Here is a 27,529-nt window from a genome sequence, read left to right as displayed (position 1 = left end):
CAGTAATGGTTGCCAGAATCTGGAATGGGCTTCCAAGGGAGGTGATCCTCTCCCCTATCCTGAGGGTCTTCAAGAGGACACTGGACAAGCACCAACCTGGGGTCGTCTAAACCCAGCGCTCTTTCCTGCCCAGGGTAGGGGGTCGGACTTGATGACCTACTGAGGTCCCTTCCGACCCCAAGATCTATGAATCAATGAATGGTCTCAAACTGCAGCAGGGGAAATTTAAGTTGGAGATTAGGTAGAAGTTTCTGACTATGAGGGTGGTCAAACACTGAAACAGGCTAACTAGAGAAGTTTCTGTCCCTGGAAAATTTCAAGAGCAAGTTAGATACTTGGCTAGGATGTTTCAGTCAGGGATAATCCTGCCTTGAGCAGGGGGCTAAACTAGATGACCTCCTTCCAACCCTACTATCATATTCTTGTGGATATACACCATATGTCACACCAAAGATGAAAGCAACATTGTCAACATGAATTAATGGCTGGATCCTGAAAGGAGAATGGGGGCAGTGGCTACTTAGAGCTTGTCAGGATCAAGAACCTAAATAAGAATTCAGATCAATATATATGCACATGACATTCAGGCTGAACTGAGCAGAAATCTAAACAACTGACAATAGTACTTGTTGGATACTGCAGGATGAAAAATTGAATAGTAGCTTTTTAAGGTTTATATTTTTAACATTTATTAAAAAAGCAAAATGTATGTTCATCTCAAATGAAACAGTTAAAAATGTTAAAGCATACAAACAAATAAATTGTGTACTAGCAGCATCCAATTGTTAGAATTTTCTAGAACTCCTCAGTATAGTTTTGGCAAGCTAAAATAATACAGCTTGCAACCAACTGACCTCACCATAGTGCAGATAAAACAAACTTTATAAAATTAACAATTTAAGGTTAAATAAGCTTAAATAAAGGTGTTAAATACAAGACATTTGATCAAAGCTTCTGTACAAAGATAAATTTGGCATTTTACAAGTGATTGGTTGGCTCACACCATCCATGTTTTTAATAGTTAAGCAGTATAACTGTTTTAGCTGAACATCAACTATACAAAAGTAACTGAAATTGGAGTGGCCTAACCCAGTGAGCCATTTACAAGGCATGTGTATCTTTAGAAAAATCAGAACACTGTTTATATTCAGGCACCATTTGCTCCTGCAAATAAATAAATCTCTAATGTATCTGCATCCAAACTAGTGTTAAACACATCAGTGCTAACTCTTTATAAACACAGCTTTGTGACTATTCACTATACCTCCATTCTTATTGCTATGACAATGTGGACTGTGGAAATAAACTACTGTACATACAAAAAATAGAGCACCTTTTAAACATTAAAGTATATGTCTGGTTATTTTTTTTTATCTTACAATACTGAAGCCCAAGCTAATGTAAATTGCTTTAAACATCTTCACCAGAGCACCTGAAAATACAGGAAATCAACCCTCAAATACGTTCCTCTTCAGGCAAGCCCAAGCCAGAGCGTCTTCTAAAAATGTCTAAAATGACACCGAGAAATTTTACATTCATCTTTACACAAACAAATGTCTGCTATTCTCTGCCGCCTTCAGATGAATATAAAGATACGTCCCCCAGGGCCCTCAGTCTCGTTCAAATGAATAAAGCTGGACAGAGGATATAGCAGAAACATCTAAAATGAATTGTGAACACAGTGAAATTATATCCTGCTAATTCAAAAATACAGTTATCACACAGTTCCAAGAATACTTCTCAGAGGCCTTGACATTAAGATTTCTTGTCTATAGTATTGAAAAACCATTCTGTAAATTTCCTCAGTTGAGCAGCTGCTGTTTGAGACTCCTCCTGAAGTCTCATATTATCTTGCCTCAAGTGCTGGACTTCAGCTTGGAGAACTGCTTTGTCTTGTTTTTCCTGGTTAAAAATAATAAAAAAAAGAAGTTGAATAAACTAGTCAGAATGACAGCATTTTTTTGTTGCTCATATTTCTAAGCAAGTCACAGTCCTGACCTCCCTAATCCACTGTAAGCAGCTACTGAACTATAAATTGAATGTCAAAGTTTGCTGCTGTGCTGTTCTGAATAAGAAAATCTTCCTGGCTAAGAAGAAAACTAAAAGCGCGATCTTTGTGGGGATTATGACCTCTTCATAACAAACTTTTGAGCTCTAAAATGTAACTCTACAGTTCAGATTTGACTCCAAAAAAAAAAAATCAGCATGTAAGACAAATTGTGCCACCTTCTCAATCTACTTCCCCAATGAAAATAGTCAGGATCGGGGACTGATTACCAAAAGATACGAGAGACCTCAAGCCATAAGAATTTGATATCAACAATCCAGGGAGAAAGAAAAAGGTCTGGTTTCAATCATTTCCCTTTCCTGGCTTATTTCATCACCAAAAGCAGTATATGGCCATTGGTTAGCAGGCCTGGCAGCCAGGGTCTTATTTCCACCTCTAGGATCAAACAACGAGCCACTGAAAGTCAAGTCATTCTGTGCCTCAGTTTACTTATCTGTAAACCAAGTGTAGTATTTTTCTCATGCCAGCCGTTGGATGTAGCACTCTTTGAAACTGTTGGACAAAAAGCACTATACAAGCAATAGTCATTTTCACTGGAGTCTGGTAGAAACATTTTTTTTTAACATTAAAAAAAAAAAAAAAAAAAGAAGGGATTTTTACCTTCCGAAGGTCGGTTTGTAGTTGCCGGAGGATCACTTCCAGCTGGTTTACTTTTCCAGTCAGAGTAGTTGGAGTGTGCTCCCTGAAATGTAAACAATTGACTTCATTCCAGAGTTTGTTCAAAAGACTTCCCCTGCCAACTGCAGAATCTGTTCATAGAGTGACATGTCACAAGAAACAAAAATCAACCCAGGGCCAATTAGCTGGAACTAGCTAATATTAGCTGGAAAAAGCAACAGTAGATGGTTACCGAGGGACAAACGCATTGCTATGATGTCTGGAATGTGACACTGAATTTCTTGCTAATGAAGCTGAAATGAAAAATGACTTCAAAAAGGAAATTGTTGAGGTGTTACTTGCACATGTATTCACAGTGCAAATGAAGCTTTCTGTTGGGTAATCCAATGAGTGCGTTTGTTAAACAAGAAGTTTTCTGGTAAGGAGCCTTCTTTGTCTGAGCAGTAGGTATGCGATTTCCAGTAAAAGATAAACTTTAAGATGACAAATATTTTGTCTTTAAAAAGGTCAAACATGTTTATAACATAGGCACTGATGAATCAAATGCACAACCAAGAGAAAGTGCTGGAAAGAGCTGCTGTTCTGTGCATGACAGTGAGTACTGTGGGAGACAGTAACACATACATTTACAGAAGTTAGATATGAATTACTTCATCTGGAAGAGAGAAGCTGCGGAAGTGCAGAAAGCTGAATCAGCTGCTTTGTGCATCTTTGCAAGTGTGATGGGTCTGACAATGCAAAAATTGAATGTCCTTTTGCTGTTTTCAGTGCATGTTAGACAGCATGGGAAATGTGAATTTAAAGTCATTAAGCAGCAATATGCTTCAGCAAACAAGTTAAGCAAATTTATATAAAACTAGTTCTAATTGGAATGACACCCTAACAAGCAAGAAAAACTAAAAGATTTCTTTTCCTCCTCCTTTCACTGCCCCTTCCATTCTAGAAGCTGAAAAGCAAAACAAATTAATTTGAAAAAAATGAAGAGCAACTTGTATTGTTATAGCCCGTTGTTTTTTTTAAAAACCACCAAACACAAACAAGACAGCAGGAAAGTGTAGCCCTGAGTTCTGAATACTGAACTCAGCAGGAGATAGTAGGACAACTGATACTCATTCCTTCTGCAGCCTTGAAAACAGAACTCTGGTTCTAATTTAGCATCTCCATCTGTAAGTGGAGTATACTATTTTATAACTAATCATTTTCTGGAGACAGCTTTCTGAAAATGTTACAAAAATGGGTCTTCATTCGGAGCAAGTCACAACACAGGGAACTCTCGTGGCTCTGATAACATGCGCCTTTTTGCAGGTGAGGATGCTGCATGCTTCAGTCTGAGCTGATGCTCATCAGTTCTCTTCAGCTGTAAAGTACCAAAACACAATTGTATAGGTACCAAGGGAAACAACCACACAATTTTACAGAACCCAATGCTGGGGAGAGGTAGGTTAGTGAGTGGTGTCCTGTTGAAATTACATGGGTCAGATTCTGCCTTGAATTAGAGGACAATTTCATGCAGGAAATATCTTAGATCTAAGGTGGGCTGCAGAAGCTGCCCTTTCTATGAAGGTATTGTCTAGTGAAGCTCCTCAGCTTCTTTAGAGCACAGCCCTTTCCCCGGTGGATATTAGAAGTCCTGTGCAAGACAGGTTCCCAACCCAGCTATGGACTATCTTAAGGTTCTTAGGTGCAAAGCCTCCATTTACTTAAGCACAGCAGGTATTCCTATCATGCCACCTCAAAACTTCCTGGCTGCTTATGAATCTTTTGTGGCTGGAATATAGTTTTGGTCTTGCTGAAGTGCACTATCTAATTTGTTCGTCATCCAGGTTCTGTTGCTATGGAATGCTTAAAAACAGCAGTGGATGCCGGTTGGGATCCAAAGCACATACTTCATAAATAGCCCTGACACCAGCATAGCTTAGAATCCAACCACAATGCCTACCCGAATCCTGAAGACGTGCTCAAATTAGCTTCTTTTAATGGAAAATGGTTATTCCATGACAGCACTTTTCTTCCTAAAGCTGGTTCTGTGAGTAGGGACCAACCCAAATCATGATTACAAGGATATAGTAGAAATTGCACGATCTCCGCAAAATCCACAGGGAGAAAGAAGAAAAAAACCTTACTAAAAATAAAATGCTGGCTCCCAAGTCGGAGCCAGCAGTTCTCCTAGTCATGCAGCTTGCTGAGGGGAAGCGGAGAAGGAGAAGGGGGCTGCCAGCACAAAAGCAAGCGGCAAGGGATTGCGCCATACAATGGACAGCCCTCTTCACCAATTAGCAGTAGGGGGCAGGGCAACTGAGGCCCCTCAGCTAATCAGAGGAGTGTGTGTGTGTGTGTGTGTGTGTGTGTGAGGAGTGGCAGTGATGATAAGCCCTTGAAAGTGGCAGCCGACCCCGTGACCTGCCTCCAAGATCAGCTAGCTGCCTCCGGGAGTTGTGTAGGACCCTACCTATGAGGTTAGAATTCCAGATCTATAAAGCTAGACTGCTCCTGCCTCATGTGCTGACCTGTTCCCTGACTTCACATAGTGAAAAGATCACACTGATCTTTAGGTATAGCAGAAGGTTTCTGGTTGCAAATGCTAATGCAGCCTCTGTTAACTGATATCTTCAATCACCAATTCACTTCAATTTCCTCCTCCACAGAGGATAAGGTTTCTGCAGATTTGATCTTCAGGGTTGTCTAGATATTCCCAATACTGCAAAGACTGGCAGTTACAGGGTTACACTGACTGGTCTCCCAAGGCAGTAGACATCTTTTCATAGAGCCAAATGCACAATTTTCCTAGAGTAGTTCAAGTAACCAATGCTACTCCCTATCCTTAGGATGTTTTTTTTGTCATCACTTACTAGATATGCTTCAGTTGACATTAATTTGAAAGACATTGGTGGGCTGCAGTGCATGGGGCCATAATGAAATATTTAAGAGCATGCAGAATCTTATTTAATGATTTATCATTCTAAAAAGGCCTGTTGGACCTGGCAAACTCTTGAAGCCACTGATGTTTCTTAGGAAGTTTACTGGGGTGAGCTCTTCAATGTTTATCTTTGCAACAGCCAAAATAAAGCATTTTTTCATGGACAAACATGCAATGTAATGAAACCTACTGCGATCTCCTTTCAGGATGGAGTATTTTTGCCCCTTGTTTTGTTTGCCTGTTACACTGAACAGGTTTTGCTCCTCCTAGAAATACGCAGTTTTAATGGTGAATAAAATGCCAACATATAAAATGCTTTATGTATTCATGCTGATAGATTTCTTATCCACCGAAAAACCTATTCGCCAGCCTGAGAAAAATGGGTAGTTTTACTCATTTAATTAGAATGAAATATAAAAGGACAAAACTAGATTCAGCTCATACTAATAACATGAGATTAATTACTCTAAAATTTTCCAGAATATCTTCCCAATTCATATCCCAAGGCTAAGCACTGATATTTGCATAGACAATTTTGAAGAGGCAGACATACTGGCACACGTGTTCTTCCATATATGTATCTTGGTTTTTAAAAGGCACCTATTGCAGTGTATCTAAGTGCCACAAAACAATTCCAGACACCATTGCATCAGCCTTGAAAAGACAGTTTCTCACAGCTTCTCATGTTCTTTGCATGTACGAGTCCTTCTTGCCATCTCCTTCCTCCTCAGCACTCTGTTAGATTATTCTTTTGTCCTGAAAAGGTCTAAACACTTGAGGAAAAACCAACAGACAAGTAGGCCTTACGGGGCTAAGACTTTTACAATCTTCCAGTAAGCTTCAAATCATACTTGTTATGACTTTGGGGGCAAAGGATTAAATTCCACAGCTACAAATGGTATCACACTATCATCTGTTGATAGTGATAGTCCATCTGTTGGACTCTGACTTCAGTAACCAAACTTTAGCACCAATTATTTTGGAAAATGTGAGTGATAACTTTTTTTCAAAAGTATACCCTTGATTTTTGAGGACACTGTGCATTCAGCAGCTTGCCGTTGATCTCAAATATGTCATATTCTTGGTACTGTGTACATACAATATTTGATATTGTGACTTTGTTACAGTAATTTTTTTTTTTTTTTAAATAAGGTACATTTTGCTGGCCACTGCAGTTAATCTGTGACAAATCTCCTTGAGGGCTCCCTACCCTTTTACACAAATGTGCAGTTATGGCAGGCCAGGATGCTAGGAAGGAAATTTTGTACAGTGACTTGATGAGCTAAATGACCACTGCATGCAAGTTTCCCCTGGACTTTTATATCCCTTAGGGAAACTGTTACAAACAACAATCTAAAAACTTGTTAATTCACTGTGGGTACTAACTCACAAGTTGATGAGCTACAAAAAAAATTGTTCTTATTTTCCAGAAAGCAGCAGGTAGACCAAAATAATTCCTTCTAATATCTTATTGCTGTGATAGTTACCCAAAGTTATCTTTATGCCAGTTATAAGTGATCTCAGTTGAACTCCTATATGTTAGAGACAGACACTGTGCTATATATCAATGGTTCTCAGACTACAGTGGTCCAGATAGCCAGTACAGATCATCTAACTGCTGGCATAATTTCTCCCTCAAGTACTGATGATATTGGTACCTGGTCATTCAAGGATACTGAAAGGGGAGAGTGCCCATTGATCCAACAGGTTTAGAAGCCATTGTCCTACACAGTTTAGCATTCTGAAAGTCATTTTCACTATATTTACAGTTGAGTCAATTTGGATAATTTGGTCATTCCAAATAAGTGCTTCCTCTAGTCAGTACCATTTATTTTCTTGATATGTAAATATAAATGAAAAATATGGCTGTGTTGAGGAGTTCAGCTTATTTCAAAACTTCTGGAGATACATGTATCTCCATAGGTTATTAAATGGAACCAAGTGTTATCTGTTTCATTATAAAAGCACTTTAAATATTACATACCCAGTAGCATCAAGGAAATCCTTTCCGTCTGTTGGACTCTCACCCAAAGGTATATCTTGAGTACCTGCCAAACCCTGTGCTTGCTGCATATCATTCAGGGTGCAAAAAGATGCCACTCTCTGATCTACAGGGGTGGGAGGAAACAAAGTTAATAAAAAAAGTTTGTAGGGATATTTTATATACAAAAATCAAAAGCTAATGTACAATGAATTGATTTGAATCCGATTAGAGCCAGGGAACCAGGTTTTTTTTTGTTTTTTGTTTTTTTAAATCACAGCTTCAAGGACCATTGGAAAGAAAATTTATTCCAGCCAGTTGGCTTTCAAGTATCTGTATCTAAAGGCCACTAGAGTCCACTGTTTTGCATGTATCAACAGAGCAAGAATTATTTGTTTCGACTTAAAATACTAATTCAAACAGTAAATTGGTCCTGCTGAGGTCCACAGAAAACCTGTGAAACCCTTCTGAGGAACAGGGGCTATGACCAATGAAAATAAAAGTTCATGGAAAAATGCTGATATTTTCCATGAAGCTAAGTCATTAGATTCCACCGGTTTTATCATCATATTATCTCAAGCTTTTGCATAAGCTATTTGGTATCTGCGTACTTGAAAAGCAGTATATGAGTGTTATAATTGACTCAGTTTCATCATTTTTCAGTACCATTTTTGGTGAAAGTGCCTTCAAGTATCAACAACACTAGAGCCGCTGTCATGTAGACCTTGATTTGTTTGGACTTAGCATGTCTCCAAAGACCGACACCATTATCAAAGGACATGCAGCATAGCAGAGCTGTCAAGATACACCAAGCATCAGATAAGAATATGCCACGCAGACTATCACTACATAGAATGAGAGTAAATGATGCACTAATTTCGATTTAAATGAATTTCTATGGAAAATCCATATTCTGTGGAGACTGGTTGAATTGATTGCCATACAAATTCCATGCCTGCAGATTTCTGTTGACTCTGACTATAACATGCCTTCTCTGCTCTTTGCCCCGTCCTCCCCACAAGCTTGCATTATCATGCAAACGTGCAAACACAGAAATAAGGAAGGTTTACATAAGATAAAAGTCATCAACCCCAGACCATCACCTAGAAATGACGCGTGGTGACAGATCGGCCCAAGATCTTCATCTGAGTCAAAACCTGGAATAAGATTTAGAATGTTCCTATAAACAAGGGAGTCCATCCAACTATCTTGCCACTAGAGCAGCTGTGGCCCTTATGTAAGATTCACATGCTGCTAATATAAGTCATGCTGGTTCTTACCCTGAGAAGCATTAAGCCTTTCAAAACCAACGTGTATGTAATGCCAGCTACCATGGCATTTCATGCTAAGTAGCTCCAATACAATGCACAGGATTGTCTCACACAGCATGAAGACATGGCTCCACATAAAAATAACTAAACAAACAACACGGAAGAGTAAACATATCCAGACTGTTTTAAATAGTAAGAAATTTCAGTGACCTGTTTTAGAAGTTCTATATAGATAAAAAAAAGGGAATCAGCAATTAGAAGTTATTTTAAGCACTTATAAAATGAACACTTTTGAAGAACATGGCAAAGATTGACAAGTCTTTTCCAGACATAAAAAGGCTTCAAAGCAAAGTTGCATTTCTTTAATATCTGATTTTGAGAGCAGTTTTCTATAGACATAATTTCCCCAAGTTTTATCATTTGCAATCTGTGATATGTTTCAGCAAGTTTTTGGATCACAAGTTTTCCTTACACATCTGGAGTAGGACAAGAGTGTGATTTCAGATGCCATTGCTATCACTATTACACACCATTCACACTACAGAAGCACAATAGCTTGATTAAATTAAGCATCAGGGAAAGGGTAAAATTAGTTTCCTTACTTGAATTATGCAAAGTACCTGTGTTAGAACCAAGACTGTTCCAACAATCAAGCTGATAAAAGAAATTGGATAAAAGTAATTTCCAGGTACCCATCTAATTATCCATTACATTTTTACTTTGTCTTTCCTGCCTTTGCTTTCCTGTCTGCATTGTTCCTGAAAACTTTCCCATGTTATGACTTGGCCAATTAAGTGCAATGTGTAGTATTTTGCATCACTGAAGCAACTTCTTCAATAGAAATCCTCCTGTATTTTTCTCCCACTGTTGGGTAAACATTACTGAGAAGAGTGAAAGTCAGAAATTTTCTATTGAAGAACAACGACTACCATTCAGGACCCAGTCTCTTTGAAACAAACCTCCACCTTTACCTTAGTCAGAGGATGTGCTAACAATGCGTGTAGCAAATCACAACAATTAGAGCATGACATTTTAAAATAAAGCACTACTAGATAAGAACTATTAAAAATTATGCAATATGTGTACCTCAATGGTGACCAGCCTTTGGAAATTTTGCCACAAATTAACCTTTCACCTTGAGTGCCACTCCCATCCCCTTTTTCTGACAAAACTACTGCTCTGCTTTCTTTTCCCTGCTTTGTGGCCTCTGCCCAATCTGTTGCTCTTCTTTCTGCTTCCTGCCTTATGTGTTGTGATGCGAATCTCCTTATATGAGTGTGTGTGTGTGTGTGTGTGTGTGTATATGCGCGTGCACACGCAATGAAATTATTTAAGAAGATATACAGAGATTTATATCTAAATCTCAGATAAATGTACAAAGCAAGCCATTTTATGTAATCTTTGCCACAAAGACAACTTTGAACTGGAGTTTTCAGGATGTTAGGGCCTTTGTACACACCACAAAATTGGCCTTTAAAGTGGCTTAAATGCCCTTTTGCACCGCTTTAATGGCGCTGCTGTTTGCATGCTTGGTGGCGTATTCAGCTTGAATGGCGTTGCTGTTTGCACATTTGGCTGTGTATTCCACTTTAAATGACTTTGGTATGTAGCAGGATAAAACATGTCTGAGGTGTTTTAGTTTGCTACCTAACAAAGCACGGGGTGCTGGAAGATGATGTGCTGGTGGCTTAGCTGGCCCTACACAGCTTAGGGTCTGTGGGACCTGGCAGCAGCCCGTGGTGATAAACTCCACTGAACAAAAAAAGAAAAGAAAGAAAGAAGCCTTATCTTGTTTTTTTTTTCTCCCTGGAGCCTGCCTGTCTGAGCTGTGCAGAGGTGGCACTTCCCCCCACGGCTGTGGCATCCCCTAGGATCCCCCACCCTATACATGCCATGGGGGTTTAGTTCGGTTTAATTCTGCTTAAATTGAAGCAGTGTTTTTAAAAACCCACCATTTCAATTAAGGGAAAACTAAACCAAATTAAACCCCAATGGTGTGTGCAGCCTTAGGCCTCATCTATACTTCTTTACCTAGTGTGTCCTGGTGAAGATGCGGCAGAAGACACCCCCCCCTCCCCTCAAGTCTGCAGACAGGCAGACTCTAGAACTGGAAACTTGCTGGAGAGGCTGCTCTGAGGTTATCCTCAGCAGCTGATCTCAGCCCCAACAGAAACCAAGAGCTAATGAGTAGCTACTGGGGCAGTTTAATAGGGAAAATTCTGGGTCTGGAGTGCGCCTTGAACTAAGTGCGTCTGTGCTTGCCCCAGCCTCATCAGGACCTTCGTGTCAGGGGTTAGCAACCTGGGGCCCATGGGCCAACTCTGGCCCATGAAGAGATTGGATCTGGTCCATGTTTTGCTAATGGCATGGCAACCCCCTGCTGCCATCATAGCTATCCCTGCCCTGTGGTGGGCTGGTCCACCATGGCAGCCTCCACTTACCATCACTGCTGAATTAGCCACTCCAAACTCTAGTGTCATGCTTTTCAGCACCATATTTTTCAGTGGAGGCTGTATTAAAGAGATGAGAGCAGCCCTCTTTCCCTAGAGCAGGGCTAGCTGGGATAGCAGGAGGGGATTGGGGGCCACAGTCCATTTAGTAAAGGGCTGCCAACCCCTGCTATAGGCTGTAGAAAAAATTCAAAGTAATTAAGGAAGGCAATGCATGGGACCAGAGAACAGATTGGGACTAGTGACAGAAGTTACACATAAATCAGTTTAAGTCATCACAAACTGGTTTAAACCTGTAACAGAATAGAAGCTAAGTACACATAAACCAGTTTCAAAATGGCTGAAACTGGTTTATGATAAACCTGGTTGAACGTAGTATCTACAACTTAACTGATTTGGGTCAAACCAGTTTATGAAACTTCTGTCCCAGACTCCTTCTTGGTTTAAGTTAAAGCACAGTCCCTCAGCATCTCAAGCATACTTTCCAGCCCTAGTTTGGGCTGTGCTGTCTGCTCCAACAGAAAACAATCTGGGGGGTGGGGAGAGGAGGGGAGAGAAGACAGGGCCCACCCTCCCAGGCAAATCCTGTCTAGGTTCTGGGGCCTGCCCTGCCCTGCCCAAGCTACTGAAACTTACAACTTGCTGCGACTGTGGACTACAAATCCCAGAGATACCTGGAAGCAGGAACAGGAAGTGATAAGCAGGACACTGCAGAGTTGCAACTCTGCAGAGTCCTGCTTCTGTGATTCTGGACTGCAAATCCTAGAGACCTCAGGGGCAGCAGGAAGAAGTGAACATACAGCCCATGCTGGCTACATGCCAGAGAGCTGGGCTCTAGCACCCGCCCCCGCTTCTGGCCTGAGCTACTGCAGGCAGGCATGTTGCTGCATTTCCTCAATCAAAAACTGAATGCATGTCCAGCTGTTTCTCAGTTTAATCTCTGCAGTTTAGAATAACCTGCAGACTGAATCAATTCAGCCTCAGGCATTTTTAACTGTCTGTACTTAGCCTAAACATAAAACAGTGTGTAAAATTGTGCTCCTATTGATAAATTTTCAGCTGAAGTTCAAATTTGGTCCACGGGTATGCACACCAAATCCTACTGAGGTTGACAGAAGTTGCACACTCATCAACTGACAACAGTTTGCCTCAGTACTTTCAATCTTTATTTTTCTAACACTTAAACAAGCTAATTTGGTTAGGATAATTATCTTTTATGCTGAATATTTTACCCCCTCTCTCATTACGTTATGTGTAGCATTACTTTTATTAAAACATAGAGATTAAAAATGGGAATGTTAAAACAATATTAATTATAGTAGCACAGATGGTGCCACAAATCTCAAATCGCATTAACAAATGTTACATTCTGATTGGGGTAAGTAGCTTTGAATCACAGCAATAAATTGGTACAACACCAACAGCTGAATCAAACCACAGCAATATTGTAGAGAGGCTCTGCTGGTTTGCTTAAGCCCCAAAATGTTATTTACAAAGCACTAAAGGGTTGTTGTTTTTTTTTTTTTTAATACCAATCCACAATGCCAGAAATATTACTAGTCTGTACATTATACTCAACATTTATGGCTATAGTCCATTCATTGATACAAGAGGGAAAAACTTTCAGAATTTTTTCCAGCAAGTATTGGAAACCACATTCTTCCAACTCAGACTTCAGGATCCAGAAGGACTTTAGAGAAGTATAGTAAAACAATAAATATACATCAATTTTTAAAAAACTGTCACTTTCGCTTATTCTTTTCTGATATGTATTTATCCCCTCCTAGTTCATTCTCCATTGGAACTGGTTTCAAGCTGTAAAAGAATAGAACTTAAGTACATATAAACCAATTTCAAAATGGCTGAAACTGTTTTAAGATAAACCTGGTTGAATGTAGTATCATTAGACTGAACTGATTTGGATCAAACTGGTTTATGAAACTTCTGTCCCAGACCCCTTCCTGGTTCAAGTTAAATCACAGTCCCCCAGCATGCTTTCCAGCCCTACGCTGGGCTGTATTGTCTACTTCAGAGAGCAGGGCTGGCTCCACCCCTCTGCTCCTTAGCTGGCTGACAAAGGGGGGTGGAGGGGGAGCAAGCCCGGCTGGGGATGCAGCCCAGTCTACAAGGGAGGGGGAGAGGGTTTGCCCCCCCAGGCAAATCCTGGCTGAGATTTGGGGCCAGGGAGGGGTTTAAAAACACCCCTTCCCTACTCAAACTTAGTGCTGGCTATGACTGTGGACTACAAATCCCAGAGGCAGCTGGAAGCAGGAAGAGGAAGTGACAAGCAACCCTGCAGAGTTCTGCTGCTGTAATTTTGGACACCAAATCCCCAAGACCTCCGGGGCAGCAGGAAGAGGAAGTGAGCACACAGCTAGAGAGCTGCATTCTAGCACCCCCTGGCTTCTGGCCTGAGCCACTGCAGGCATGTGTCTGCATTTCCTGAATCAAAGGTAATGTCTGTTAACTTCTGTTTCAGTTCAATCTGTGCAGTTTAGACTAACCTGCAAAGACTGAATTGATTCAGCCTCAGGCATTGTGACCGTCTGTATCTAGACTAGGAGCCAGAGAATTGTGAAATTTCTGACAAATTTCCTGAGGAGGACTGCACAAGTGCAAGAACCTGACTGCAGGGAGGTTGGGAGGTTCTAACAGCATCAGTAGCAGCCTAGGTAGTTCTAATTTCCTCTGAAATGAGCAGGTTGGCTGTACCTCAGGAATCAAGGAAAACATTTCTCTTGGTTATGTGAAACCACCTCTGACTGAACATATGTGAGAATTATAAATATCACAGGAGTTTCATGGAACAAGTAACAGTGTGGCCATCATATGTTGGCTGTCACTAAAGAAATCATCAGTATCAGGATGTCATGAAGTCTCTGATGAGAAGCCCAGATCTCTACCTAAAAACAGCAGCAGGACTCATTAGCAAGCAAGGGTTAGAGCAGTATAATTTAAAAAAAAGTCTCACTGAATCCATTAAAAATGTCTTTAACAGAATCCTAGTCAAAGACATTTTAAAAGACCATCCAATTAAGTTCTTTTGATTTAGATTTAAAATGACAAAAATTATATTCTTAAGGATCTGACAAAGAATTCTGACTTCTGTTTGTGGAGCCAAAAAGTGTCATGTCAAGCCAAATCACACCTCACACCCAAAATTAAAACTGCTAACAAGCTCGACATATTTCCAATTTATGAAACAACTGAATTTCAAGAATGGAAAAATGTTAGTGTTCGTCTAAACATTATGAGATGATAAAAAAATATGGATTGTCAATATGTAGGAGAGAGAGAACCAAGAAAGAACTGACCTTTGAATTAAATTCACAAGTATGGTTAGAGGTTATACAGAGAAGCCTTGTTGAAAAAATGTTAAAGTTTGTTTTTTTTTTTTAATCTAATTACTGTAAATTGTGCAATGATTAACCACAAAAAAATATCAGCTACTAAATCATAGCTATTTCTTAAATCATCAGTAGCAAACAGTTCCTTTAATAAAGTTTTAGTAGTCATTCAACTTTTTCTTTAAAGTCTTTCCTTTAAAAAGTTTTGATTACATTCTTGTGAACAAAAATAAAAGTAGGACATTTTATATCCATACAGTTAAGTAAATCATCATGAAAACACAACTTCTTCTATAATATATCCTTTTACTTTTAAAATATTCTTTAGGAATACTGACTGCCATTCAAGATCCTTTCTGAACATTTGCAGTCTCTTTCCTTGACATTTTTGTCATCTGTTTATGTCATCTTTGACATCCATGTTTTACATTAGAGTCCAGGATGCTAACTCCCCGCTAAACTCTTAACACCAACCTTGAAGCAATTCTTCAGTAACAAAAGGACAACTAGCACCTGCTTCTTCCCATTTATTCCAACTATTTTAAGAACAAATGTTCCGTTATAATGTACTTCCTTTCAGTGAACTTTTCTAGATGCGTCAAGACAGTTTTGCTTATTTTAATGACTTTCTGATTAAGAGACAGAAGACACAGAAAGCTGACTACTTTTTAAAAAACTGATTTCTCCAACCAAATATGTTAAAAAAATAACAGTACAATTATTTTAATGTACTATACAGCACCTGCACAGGTATCTTTAACCGCATCCTGGGTATTCACATACTAACAAAACAGAAATTGCACTTTTCAAATATAAAAATACCATTGTGCTTCTATATTATGCATCTTAGCACACGGTTCATTTTCTCCCAATAATTCATAAATCAATCTTCAAAACAGGCACCTAGTGATCCAGACTATACTTCCCCACTTCAAACCATGAAGACTGAATTGGTAAGGGAATAAAAAATTACTGCGTAGACATTTGAAATACTCACAACTAAAAACAAGACAGTAAAAATCCCCTCCCCCTTTCTGAACAGAACAAACAACAGGAAACAGAACAATGCAGTTATCAACACATATAAATTGTTCTGCCTAGATTTCCTTTACATTTGAATGGTACAGTATAAGAATTGAAATTTGTAAGATGAACCGAAGAAAGTTTTTCTAACTGATTAAGCAAAGCATAGGATACCACACAGCCTACTATTATTCTTATCTGATTGTATAGGGAGGCTATAACACTGAAAATAAAAAAGACTTTTAAAAGATTATAAACTTTAAGATTTACATTATTAAAGACCTCATAACAGCTGAATTCAGGACAGTACCCAATGTAGAACAAACGTTTTTATCAACTGAGCTCACACAAAAATCTTTCCTATGAAGCATTAACAAATAGTTTAGCATGAGCTTAGCAGCTTAATGCCAAGCCTTCTTTGTGCTAACAAGAATCAATTTTCCAGTTGCTTCATGAAGATATTAGTAACAAAATACACCTCCTGCCCACCAGGAGCAGCCAAGTATACTAATATAATGAGAATGTTTTCTCCCCAGATATCTTCTAGTGTTACAATACTTTCTTACTAGTTAGGGTGCACTTGTTTGAGAAGTAATGGATAGAAAGGAAGGGATGCAAGCTTAATCAAGTTAGAAAGCAATCTAGCCAGTATTTTAGACTGCTAATCATCACCATTCATGACTCTTTTTAAAATGGTAATAATGCCATTCAGAATAATAGTGCAGTAGTTCCGAATATCTTCCAACCAATTTAAATCCCTTTTGCCATTACATTCTTGGGGATAAAATTAGTACTGAACACATGATTAGCAAAATATCCATGCTGTGATTCAGTTTAAGAATATTACAACTGATGGCTCAGTTTTCAGTTTTCTGTATATGTGTATTCTCCAAATGTTAATTATCATTGTGGTGGTAATGTCTAGACTTTTTCACAAGGTATTCTCATACTTCAATCAATTTCTGAGCAGTACCACTTAACCAATGGAACTCAAGATCTGGGACAGCAGAAAAAAAGATCTGACAAAGCACGAGGGGAAAAAATGCTAAATGTGCACATCTGTGCATGTACTCTTCTGTCTACTTTTATGTTAAGTATGAGTACTTTTAATTAGAAAAGTGATAATTACGCCCTTTTCTTCAGGTAAATGTGGAACTATAGTTCAATGCTGAAATAAAGCTTTATTTCGTAACAGCACCTTACTGGAGAAATATCAGTAGCACCTCTGTGTTATATTGATGTCAGCTTGTTGTGCAAGCTGAAGAAAAAGTTAGGGGGGCATCCTTTGGGCACACAAAGTTGACAGCAACAATATACAACCTTGTGCCCAAATTTTCTTATTTGAACATAAGAAATACTGCCAAAAGGACAGGGAAGCTAACACTGCCAAAGTAGGATTTTTATTATTCATAATGTGCATATACAAAATAAAGAAAATAAAATGCTTGCTTGTCTTTAAAACAGGCATCTAATTCACTGGTTTTCCTGTTACCTTCAAATGCTCGTGCAGCATCTACCAGGTTGGACCAGTCTAGCCCTGTGGCAGTGTCTGGAAGGGGCATCAGGCCAGGATCATTGAATTTGGCTTTATCAGATAAGGAGCCATCTGAGAACCAGAATTCATCTAAATAACAAACACAAAAATTAGTCCTTTTATGACAATGGCATATAACCGTCTTAGGATATGCTGATTGAAATGCCAAAAAATAGCCAAAATGTGTTAATCCTCAATTTCCGCTCCCCCATACCCCACCCCTCTATACTGGTTCAGTTTCGGGTGTAGTAATTTTAAGGGTTACTGCACTCAGGAAATGAGAAGAGGTTTACTAATCTTCCACTTTCCAGATGAACAACTACAGAGACTATGAGTATTCAGCCACGATGATAAATTGCAGTATATTACTAAATCTCAACTTGCACATCCTTGAAAAAGAGGAAGTGCTAGATATGATACAGCCTATTTACTAGCACTCCAGAAAACTACACATGAAAAATTTGCATGAATGCAATTTGTGGTTGAAGTCAGATGCTATTTTGGAAAAACTCTGTCTAGTGCATGTGTCCATTATACCTTCTGAAGCTTTTGTTTTTGAAGCTTATGCATTAGTTCTAGTCTCTGCTAGAAACAGGACTTAAAGACAATGATCTTTCAGTTTTAAAATGGTGATGTGTTTGTAAGAAAGTGATATTTTATTGGACTGTAACCCAATTTCCAAAACAAAACTGTGACTATTACCATACCATGGATATGGCAAAAAATGTTATTAGGGCACAATGATCAGTTATCTCAATTATCATTAATGAATAACATATTCTGTCATGGTTATATGTTGATTTACAAGCAGACTAGGCATTAGCACCTCAGCAGAACAGACCATTATTTTCATATTTCAGCATATATTTCACATTTTCAAGCCATACTTAACTGTAAAATGATATCTATCTCTGCACACACACATGCACACATATGCAAATGAAGACTGTAATTAGGAATATGTGCAGCCATGAATGAAGCCATTAAACAGTTTAGTTAAAATCACATTAATAAGGTGAAATTAGTTTATAATCATATTTAGTTGTGTGCTGCATTCAGTAAGAAGTAATTTTCTTTAATATTTTCACAGAAGAAAAAGAAAGAAAAACTGGCTAAATAAGAAGTTAAATAAGACTGGTTAAATAACAAGTTCTTAAATAGAAAGGAAATTATTATTTATTTATTTATTTTTAACTCCCCCATTTCCTTCCCATGTCCAGGTTGTAACACGTTAGGCCTGTTCATTTCTACTACTGAACTACCAAAATACCAAAAGCATTTTTGACAATGAAGGTCACAACATGCACAGTCATAGCATAGAGTGCCTTCCACTTCTATGAAAGTGCTATTTCTCTTGCTGTTAATTAAAAAGTATAATATACAGTTTTATTTATACATATACAAAATAAAAATAAAAACTTTTATCCCCAAAGTTACACAGGAGACCAAGATGTTTTGGGTACCATGTGATTCTCCCATCCTGAAACCAGAGGATTTTCCTGTCCTGAAACTTGCATAGGTTTTGATAAAGTAACTAACAACAACTCTATCTGGAAGCTGTTTGAGAGAATCATGTTGTAGTATCTAGCACACAGGATCACTTAAATCTCAGAAATGAAAAAATATATATCAAATGCAAATTCTAGCATACACATACATTTTTCTCCCACTTCCTACTAACAAGCTCTTTCCAACATTTGCAATATTAAACATTTCTAAAAGCCTTAAGTGGTGAAATCACATTTGGATAAAGTCATGCAGAAGATCTTTTTCTGTGTATATGGCTTGGTATCTGTAAAAGTCCTACATAGATAGTATAAATACTTGTGTGCCCTGGTACTGGACCAATATAGAAATTTAACAGATACAGTACCTTGGTTGAAAGCTAATGATCTAGCAGTTGACTCTAGACCAGTGGGCAGTCCCCTAGGGAGAACTCTTGGACTCGTCTTTGATCAGTCAACAGGAGACAAATGTGAAATCTGTCAGGAAAGTGTCTACTTCCAATAAGATTCGGCTAGCTTTCCAAATAGAGCAGAGGAGTGATTTCACTAGTAGTCATCTCTTTTTATACAACATCTTTGTGCAGACCTCAATTCCCCTTCAGTCTATGCTACTTTATCTAGCATACAATCTGACAAAGGGCCCCAGAAATAGAAACCTTGTTAAAAAAAGAAGGTTCAGTTAATGATAGCTCTGGAGCTTCAAGTATTCATGAGAATGGCTAAAATTACAAGAAGGTGTAACAATGCCCAGGCATCTGCACGCAACATAGAGGATTTTTTTTTAAGTCCCAAATAATTGTATGCAAAATTTCCTGCATCCCTGAGTTCAGGGAGTGATCTTTTCATGCTATTTGTGTTTTAAGGGTTAGAGAGAGAAAGCTATGTCCTCTTGGGCAATGAGACAGGGAGATAGGCTACAGTTTTAAAGGAAATTGCATTGGTGTTACAAGACTGATCCAGTGACTTTCAGTTCCCTTTACATAAAAGGATCATGGCCACACTGTCCATTTTTATTAATTTTTCATTTCCATCACATTATTACACAGAAATGACATAAAGTAACTTTAATAGCATTAAGTTCTTGCAAAGTTATATTTAGACCTCATAACTCCTGGGCCAGCTTGCCTGAAATTGATTGATATTGGTGCCAGAAAAACTCCTATTTAGGTTGCTTACGAGGGAAAAAGTTTCTTACCTACCCTATTCCATGGTCAAGGCAACACAATTGTTTCAGTCAGTGGGAGGGCTTTTTTCATGAGGAGACTATAAACTAGGATAAAAAAAGTTATTGCACACTTCATTAACTTCAACAAGGTGTGCAACATGAGAAGACTCTATATATCTAAATTAAAATGTTTCTGGATTAAAAGAACTATTCACTGAGGCAGCCATCCACAATACAGCCAGTATTCAACACAAATATAAACTGAATTCCTGGTGATTCCTTCCAACTTCTTTACTGTAGCCTGTAACCCAACCTCTAAGGCTAGAAATAGACATCGCCAAGTGAAGTGGATCAGCTGTGCTGGGATGCGTCCTGCCACAGCTGATCTGCTTTGCTGAGAGAAACACATGTCACCCATTGTACTGGCTTTTGATCATGTGGGACAGGGGATGTATTCCTTGTTTTTAGTGATGCGCCCCTGGCAATCCCCAGGGTGTGTCTCTGGAAGCAGAGAAAGCTGGGCAGGTCCTTGTAAGGCTTGAGGGGAATGACCCTACACAGAAATTCCCAGAGCACACAGGATGAAGCCCCTCAAGCCCTGAGAACGCCTGCCTGGGGTGCTTGGAAAGTGTGGGTATTCTCCTATCATAAGTCAAACAGATGTCTGCTACAATAATGCTGTACGAGCATAAAGGGTACACACGTCTATTTGCTTTTGCTTTGTGCCACCACAGAAGTGTTTATGGTGGCACAAGGGTGATGTCAGTTTTCTGTTAGTTCCACAGAGTTGCTACACCTTTCTTTTTAACAACTGGTGTTGTCTCTTCTGTAAGGCTCACCTCCTGGAGCCAGAGATTACCCTCCACTGGGACTGAACCTTTATAGCCAGCCACTGCATTCTCTTAGAATTCAAAGACTTTCAACTATCCTAGTCTTTACATCACTCATTTTTGTATTGTCGCTCTCCTGCTAATCTCTCATCTTCACTTTTTTTTTTAAACCACCGTTTGAAGTTGTAGCCATCTCTTCTGATTTGTGTTCCATAGCAGCTTGGACTGTCTTATCTTTTGCTATTGTTTTGTATAGTTGGTTAATGGTTGGACATAGATCCTCTTGCTTGTGTACAGTAGCTTGAGTTACTTAGTTGTAAACTGCCAACCTAGCTTACCTTTTTTTTTTTTTTTTTATTTAACTGCCCTGTATACCAGTCATTCCTCTAATGGGTGTGACAGACTAGCCTTAATGTTGTTTCCCACCCAAAAAATGACAGCTTTTCCCTGGTGGACAAAAGATTCTCCATGTTTGTGCACCAGCTCAAGTCTTCATAAGCTTGTGTCAGTTTAAGCACTTTGGGATGAAAGTACTTTAGAAATGAGAAGTAGTTGTAGGTAGGAGAGCTGGTCCTACTGCTTGTGTTTGTACGTGTGTAACAGCATAGGAAAGAAGTATAAGGATGCAATGGACATTTCTCACTGAGTAACAATGAATTTGGACAATGCATTACTTGAATAAGAAAATAAATAATTATAATAAAAATACCAACAACAGCCACCCTTAAAATTTAGGATTTTAAATATAGTCCCAACAGATGGATTTGCTTAATCAGAGCAGCATTTCCATCTTTACACTTAAGTTTGCCTTTGCACATAGAACACCACCACTTTAAGTAAACATGCTGGCAATGGGATTATTATACATCAAGGCTGTCCAACTGGTGGGCTGCAGAGATCAACATGTGGCCAATGGGCTCCAGCTTGGCTGCTGCTCTCCTCATTGCTTTTGATGCCGTGTTGGCTGGAGTCTCTGAACTCCACTTCCTTCCCCAGTTTTTGCTTCTGGCCCCACTCCTGGGAACAGGACAGCACAACAGAAGGGGACTGGGGTGCTAATTGCACTGAATATTTGGTGGGAAGTGTGCTGGAGCTGGGCTACCAGTGCTGCACGCAACAGCAGAGGAGAGCAGACTGTGCAGAGTGCACAGAAACCAAGTCAGCATTCCCATGGTGCGAGTGCGGCAGTGGAGTGGTCCAGGCTACTTATGATGAGTATGTGGCAAGGGAGGCAGCTGTAGCCTCCCCAGTTTCTGGCCTGTCGCCCTTGTGTGGCACGTAGCCCCGGCCACTGAGAAGGTGGAAAGCCCTGTTATACAGGTATTGTTTCTGGTCTGGTTGTGAACATTTGACTTACTAGTAAAAAACAATATCATGGTTTTATAAAACCCTGGTGTGCTCATAAATTATTATACCTTGTTAGATTTGGAACTGATGACCCTTGAGGGCCTTCTAACTCTATAGTTCTATGAGAAGCAGAAGGTTTCAGCCTGTCAGGCCCAGTGCTATAGTCTGCTGTTTATCCTCCGAGATGGCCTACTGTTATTGTCCATCAGTGCAAAGCAGGAATCCTTTTTTTTCTATTTTGCTTTTGCCACCAGTCTCCTGGATGTCTTTACTGATGTCCTGTTTCTCTCTGCATCTCAGGGAAAACACCTTGGGCACCTATAGACATGCAGAGAGGCTGCTCTAATGCACTGTAATTACAGCACATCTGAGCAGATTTGATTGACCGGCTCTGCTGGAACAGGATAAGAACCATGCTCCAGCATCACATGAATCAGTGTTCAATGGGGTTTAGTTAAAACGCAACCGCTGCCATTTTTCAGTACTGGAATACTGATACATGTGACACTGGGCACTTGAATTAGAGTGGCTCTTGGAGTAAATAAAGCACTTCTGCCTCCACCTGTCTCCACCCCTGGAGCAAGTCTATAAACACCCCATATGTCCAAATTTCCACATGGTGCTGAATCACTTGAAATCTGCAGTGGTATACTGGTGTACAATGTCTGAGCATAACGTGACAAATGAGCTAAACCTTGCAAAATGCAACTTCACTTTCTGGATCACAGTTCTGGCCTGAATGTCCCTCACAGAGTCCACATCCAGAAACTGGAGTAATAATCTACTGTAGCAAAGTAGCTCTTGCTCACAAAAGCTTACGTATCTTTGATCCAGCTAATCTGTTAGGTGCATCTCTTCCCTGGCTTCTGCTCAACTTCAGATTAATATGGTTAATTACCTCTAAATACAATTCTTGGTACTAAGAGTGAATATAGCAGGTAGTCCTTCCATTAGACTAAACCCAGAGCGAGTTTCCTCAAAGTCCAGTCAGCTTTCAGTTTTAGCCCATTTATTCCACCATGGAATACTTCTCCCCACAAAAAATAATGTAAGCAATCACACAAGCAATAGGCAAATAGTAAACAAAAAGCAAACCCTCTAGTCTTTCCTCAGACCTCCAGAGAAGGAATCCTGGCTTGGTCCTGGTTCCGCAGCATACCAGCCTCCTTTCTTCCTTGATACCCTCCCAAGGAGGTTTAACTCCCCCCTAGGGCCAGTCAATCAGCTTTGTCATCTGATCCCAGGGTCTTACGTAGATAGGTTCCTTTCTCTAACCACCTGCAGTTGGGCTTCTGCACCTGAGCCATGCACCTCATTGCAGTACATTTTGACCTTTTTCCAGAGCTGGTTAAGGATTTCATGAGGTTTTAACATTTTCTGTGGAAAGTCACTATATTCATACTAGCACTATTCCATTTGTGCTTTCAATCTGGCATTTAACACTAAATCGGTAGATAAGTTACAAGCGTGGTCTCAGACATGCCTTTCTTCCCTGATGTTAAACATGCTTCTCTCATCCTCACACTTGCAAGTCCCTTCCCATATTTAAAGCAAAAGACCGGGGGGGGGGAAGGAAACTATCCTAGAAAGAGGTTCTATAACAGACAAATATGAGCAATTATGTACAGTCTCAGCATACTCAGTTTGCCTTCCAAATCTCCAAGATAATACATTAGAGGTTTAGTGCCATTGCAGACATTCCTTTACACCAAAAATAGACCTTGACAAAACCTACAAGCTATATGCCTGACACAACAGAAACACAGTAAGACAGACATGCTAGACCATTTCCTTGCAAGCTACAAAGTCTTTTGAGTTGGTTTCAAATGAAACAGCCTGCGGGTAGATTTTCTATGTGCTCTAGTTGTCTCCATAAAAGCTGAAGAGTTTTTTAATACTAAGTTTCTAGAGAAGAATTTCACCGGAGGGGTAAGTGGAAAAGAATGCTGGCAGAATGACTGGAGTTCTACTCAATCACCAGTCATCATCTTTACCTTCCTTTCTACCCGCTTTCTCTTTGGAGGGGTTAGTTTAAAATGAACAATTAAAAGAATGTGAAGCTCATCAGTATGAAAGAGGAAATCACTGCAACTTGAGAAGTGGCTTTCCAGATGGAAATGTGTATTGTCAAAGGTAAGAAAATGACTAGAGAGTAGCTTTCATCAGCTCAGATAAAGCTATATTAGCAAAACCACCCACAAGGATTTGTCTAGTTTAAAAACTGATTATCCTTCAGTTGGTAGTACTGAGAAATCAGCTGATTACCTAACTGGACTAAGGACTATAAGTCTCATTGAACACTCTCTCTCATGCTTCCTCAAGGCCCTTTAAGACTCATGTAACCGCCCCCCTCTTCCCCCCCCCCCCAAAAAAGAAAAAGATGCATCTCCTGCCTGTGTATTTTCCTTCATGTACCTTTCAGAAGTGTTGTGAAACTCCACTGGTCCCTACATGAGAAGCTACCACCTGCTTTTACAATTCCAGATTTACCCATGAAAGCAATGTGGTTCAGCAGGACAGCTGCAGGCTTTAATAAACTTCATTCCAAAGCCTTCCAACATTTCAAATCTGAGGCAGGAGCAGAACTTCCTCTAAGAAATGCAGTTACATGGCATACTATATTTACTCACATGCACCTTTCCCCCACAAAATCAGTCCTCTACAATGGATGTGTGTGTTGTAAGTAGGGAAGCTTATTTACTTCACCAGAATACAAGCATAAAGATGCCATGTTGCAAAATGACTACCAGTTTTTCTCTTAGCAAATGAGCAGAAGGAGCAGAATCCAGTGTTGGTTGTGAAAAAGTTATTCTCAGCCTCTTGGCAGAGAGAGAAGCTAGCAGTCATCTTGCAACAGTCTCTCCATGAAAAAGCCAACACTAGGCCATGACTCTGGAAGTATCTCCGTTCCTTCTACCCACATTCTGTCTCCCAAAAAACAAGGTGCATGTCTTATATGGGGACATGTGGTATAAGAAAATATGGTATTACCAGGTTGACTAGCTTTGCAATACCCAGAGTTGCAGCTGCTGTGTTGTCCCAAACCCCAGAGCTGAGAGGTGCTTGCTGTCCCTAACATGCAACAAAGCCTTTATGGTCCTGAGGGAGAATAAGTGAAGAATCCAGTGCTGTGCTTATCCTGCATAGACTACATTTCTTATGTACAAGGCTTGATTTACATGGGGTGAGTAGGATTTTGCTTATTAGGTCCATGGAGCAGGGGTGAAGGAACCAACAGATCCATCCCTTCCAAAAGTATCCAATCTTAGCGCAAAACACTCAGGACCTTTAAATGCAGCATGGTGGAAAATAGCAAGTTCTCAGCCTACAAATACCTGTAACTGTTCCAATCCTTGTGTGTATGAATGATTGTATGAGCTGGTGGATGGGTTCATCAGGTCCAAAGCACACTCCATATAAAGTTGTAGTAGCTGAAAACGTATCCCCCTTTTCACCAACATCCAACAAAAGACCTTAATTTGAGCTACCACAAAAGTTCACTTCAATCCTAAGCCCTGATTTCAATACATAAATTTGACAGAACAGGGTATGTCTATAATCCACACAAGCTACTTAGTTAGATTGCTTCAGGGACCTGAGCCAGCTCATTTATAGGAACACTGAGCTCTTCACAGGGTGTTTTACCCTGCTGAGAAGCCTGGGAAATTAGTCTTATGCAGGGCTACATGCTGGTGCAGATATAATGTTTCTGGTACCTGGGCTGGTTCACTTACAGCTGATGCAAGTATCTCTAGACTGGATCACATTGAGCAGTAACAGACATACCCCGACATGGTCTGCTTGAATGAAATCATAATGCTAATTAATACTTCCTAAGGGTCTGTGGGTCAAATAGCTGGTTTAGCAGTCCACAATAGAAATGAAATTAAGCTACCTGGAAGCCTTGGACAGAAGTGGAGGGCACCAAGACTGGGAATTCAATAGGATGTTCCTGGCATTGGCAAAGGTGAAATGCCTGCCTCAAAAAATTATTTTGAACACAGCAAGAAAAGCATAGGAAAGTACACAGAAAATACCCAAGCATCAATATGATTCATGATGACTTGGTGGCACATGTGTATCAGGTCACGCTGACTGCCTAACAGGAGTCAGGAAGGGCTTTCAGGCCTAACTTGTTGGGCAACTGTTGGAATTGGGACACCTAACTGGTTCATTCAAAGCCAGGACTTCTGTGCCAATTTCATATTAGCCTTAAAAAAGACCTGGGGAAAAGCCAGGGGATTGTCTGCGATTATTGACAGGAATATGGTAAACAAATCCCAGAGCTGAGTCTGTCACAAACTGTTATGACACTAATGATACAATAGTTAAACCTACTGAAGGGAATGACCTAACAACAGTAGTTTGGCTTCTTTTTTACTTCTTAAATAAAAGTTACTGGCCTATCAAAAAGTGTAAGGTACTCCACCTCAGGGGTGGGGGGAGGAAATCTGCATCACTTTTATAGGCTCGGCAGTGCTATGCTTGCTAGCACCACAGCCAAAAGAGACTTGGGGGTCAGGACTGACCACAAGATGAACATGAGCCACCAATGCGATGTTGCAGCTGGTAAAATGAACAAAACTCTGACTTGCATCCATAGATGCTTCTCAAGTAAATCTGAGGATGTCATCCTCCTGCTGTACTCGGCCTTGGTGAGGCTGCAGCTGGAGTGCTGCATCCAATTCTGGGCTCTACAATTCAAGAAGGATGTGTAGAAGCCAGAGAAGAGCCATGCATGCGATCAGAGGGCTAGAGAACAGACCTTATGAAGAGAGGCTGAGAGCCATGAGACTTCAGCCTGGAAAAACACAGGCTCAGGGTGACCTGATGGGAACCTAGAAGTACATAAGGGGTGTGCATCAGGATCTGGGGGAATGGCTGTTCACCAGAGTGCCCCAAGGGATGACAAGGACCAATGGTCACAAACTCTTCCAAGACCATTTCAGGCTGGACGTAAGGAAAAGCTTGTTTACTGTCCGAGCCCCTGAGTCCTGGAATAGACTCTTTCCAGAGGTGGTGCAGGCACCTGCTCTGGACTCTTTTAAGAAACATTTCGACCCATATCCTTTGACCCCAGCTGACTTCCTGCCCCTGGGGCAGGGGGCTGGACTTGATGATCTTTTGAGGTCCCTTCCAGCCCTAATGTCTATGAAATCTTCTTCAATGGGGCCTGTGCTCTTAAGCCAATTAAGTGTTTTTTGAAAAATGCTATTCATGATTAAATATGGGTACCCACACCAAAGTAGCTTGCTTTTCAGTAAAGTACTTCCTATAATCCAGTTGAAGTTGCTGGGATCTCAGATATTTATCATCATCAAAAATCAGTTTACTCTCATTATTTCATAGATTTCATAGAAATTAGGGCTGGAAGGGACCTTGGGAGATCAAGTCCAGCCCCCTGCCCAAAGGGCAGGAAGTCAGCTGGGGTCATAGGATCCCAGCAAGATAAGCATCCAATTTACTCTTGAAG

At 40.0% G+C, this 27,529-nt stretch overlaps 1 protein-coding gene across 6 annotated transcripts in view; it reads right to left on the bottom strand.

Annotated features, from left to right (window-relative positions):
* Window positions 1-678: 678 nt before the first annotated feature.
* Window positions 679-27,529, bottom strand: part of SIPA1L2 (signal induced proliferation associated 1 like 2) — a 196,231-nt gene continuing 169,380 nt past the window's right edge. For 4 of the 6 annotated variants that reach the window (XM_019549856.1, XM_019549857.1, XM_019549859.1 and 1 more), the window contains 5 exons: window positions 17,168-17,299; window positions 8,688-8,741; window positions 7,588-7,711; window positions 2,669-2,750; window positions 679-1,902 (listed from right to left, as the gene is read on the bottom strand). In XM_019549856.1, coding sequence (XP_019405401.1) covers window positions 1,756-1,902; window positions 2,669-2,750; window positions 7,588-7,711; window positions 8,688-8,741; window positions 17,168-17,299 — 539 coding nt within the window. In that variant the 3' untranslated portion in view covers window positions 679-1,755. The remainder of the gene's footprint in view (window positions 1,903-2,668; window positions 2,751-7,587; window positions 7,712-8,687; window positions 8,742-17,167; window positions 17,300-27,529) is intronic. The other 2 variants (XM_019549858.1, XM_019549861.1) reach the window with 2 other exon arrangements.

Source organism: Crocodylus porosus, unplaced genomic scaffold (assembly GCF_001723895.1).
Source record: "Crocodylus porosus isolate Cpor-Errol unplaced genomic scaffold, CroPor_comp1, whole genome shotgun sequence".
In the NCBI taxonomy this organism is placed as follows: domain Eukaryota; kingdom Metazoa; phylum Chordata; order Crocodylia; family Crocodylidae; genus Crocodylus; species Crocodylus porosus.
The sequence above is the reverse complement of the archived record's forward strand: the minus strand, read 5'-3'. Positions and strand labels throughout refer to the sequence as shown.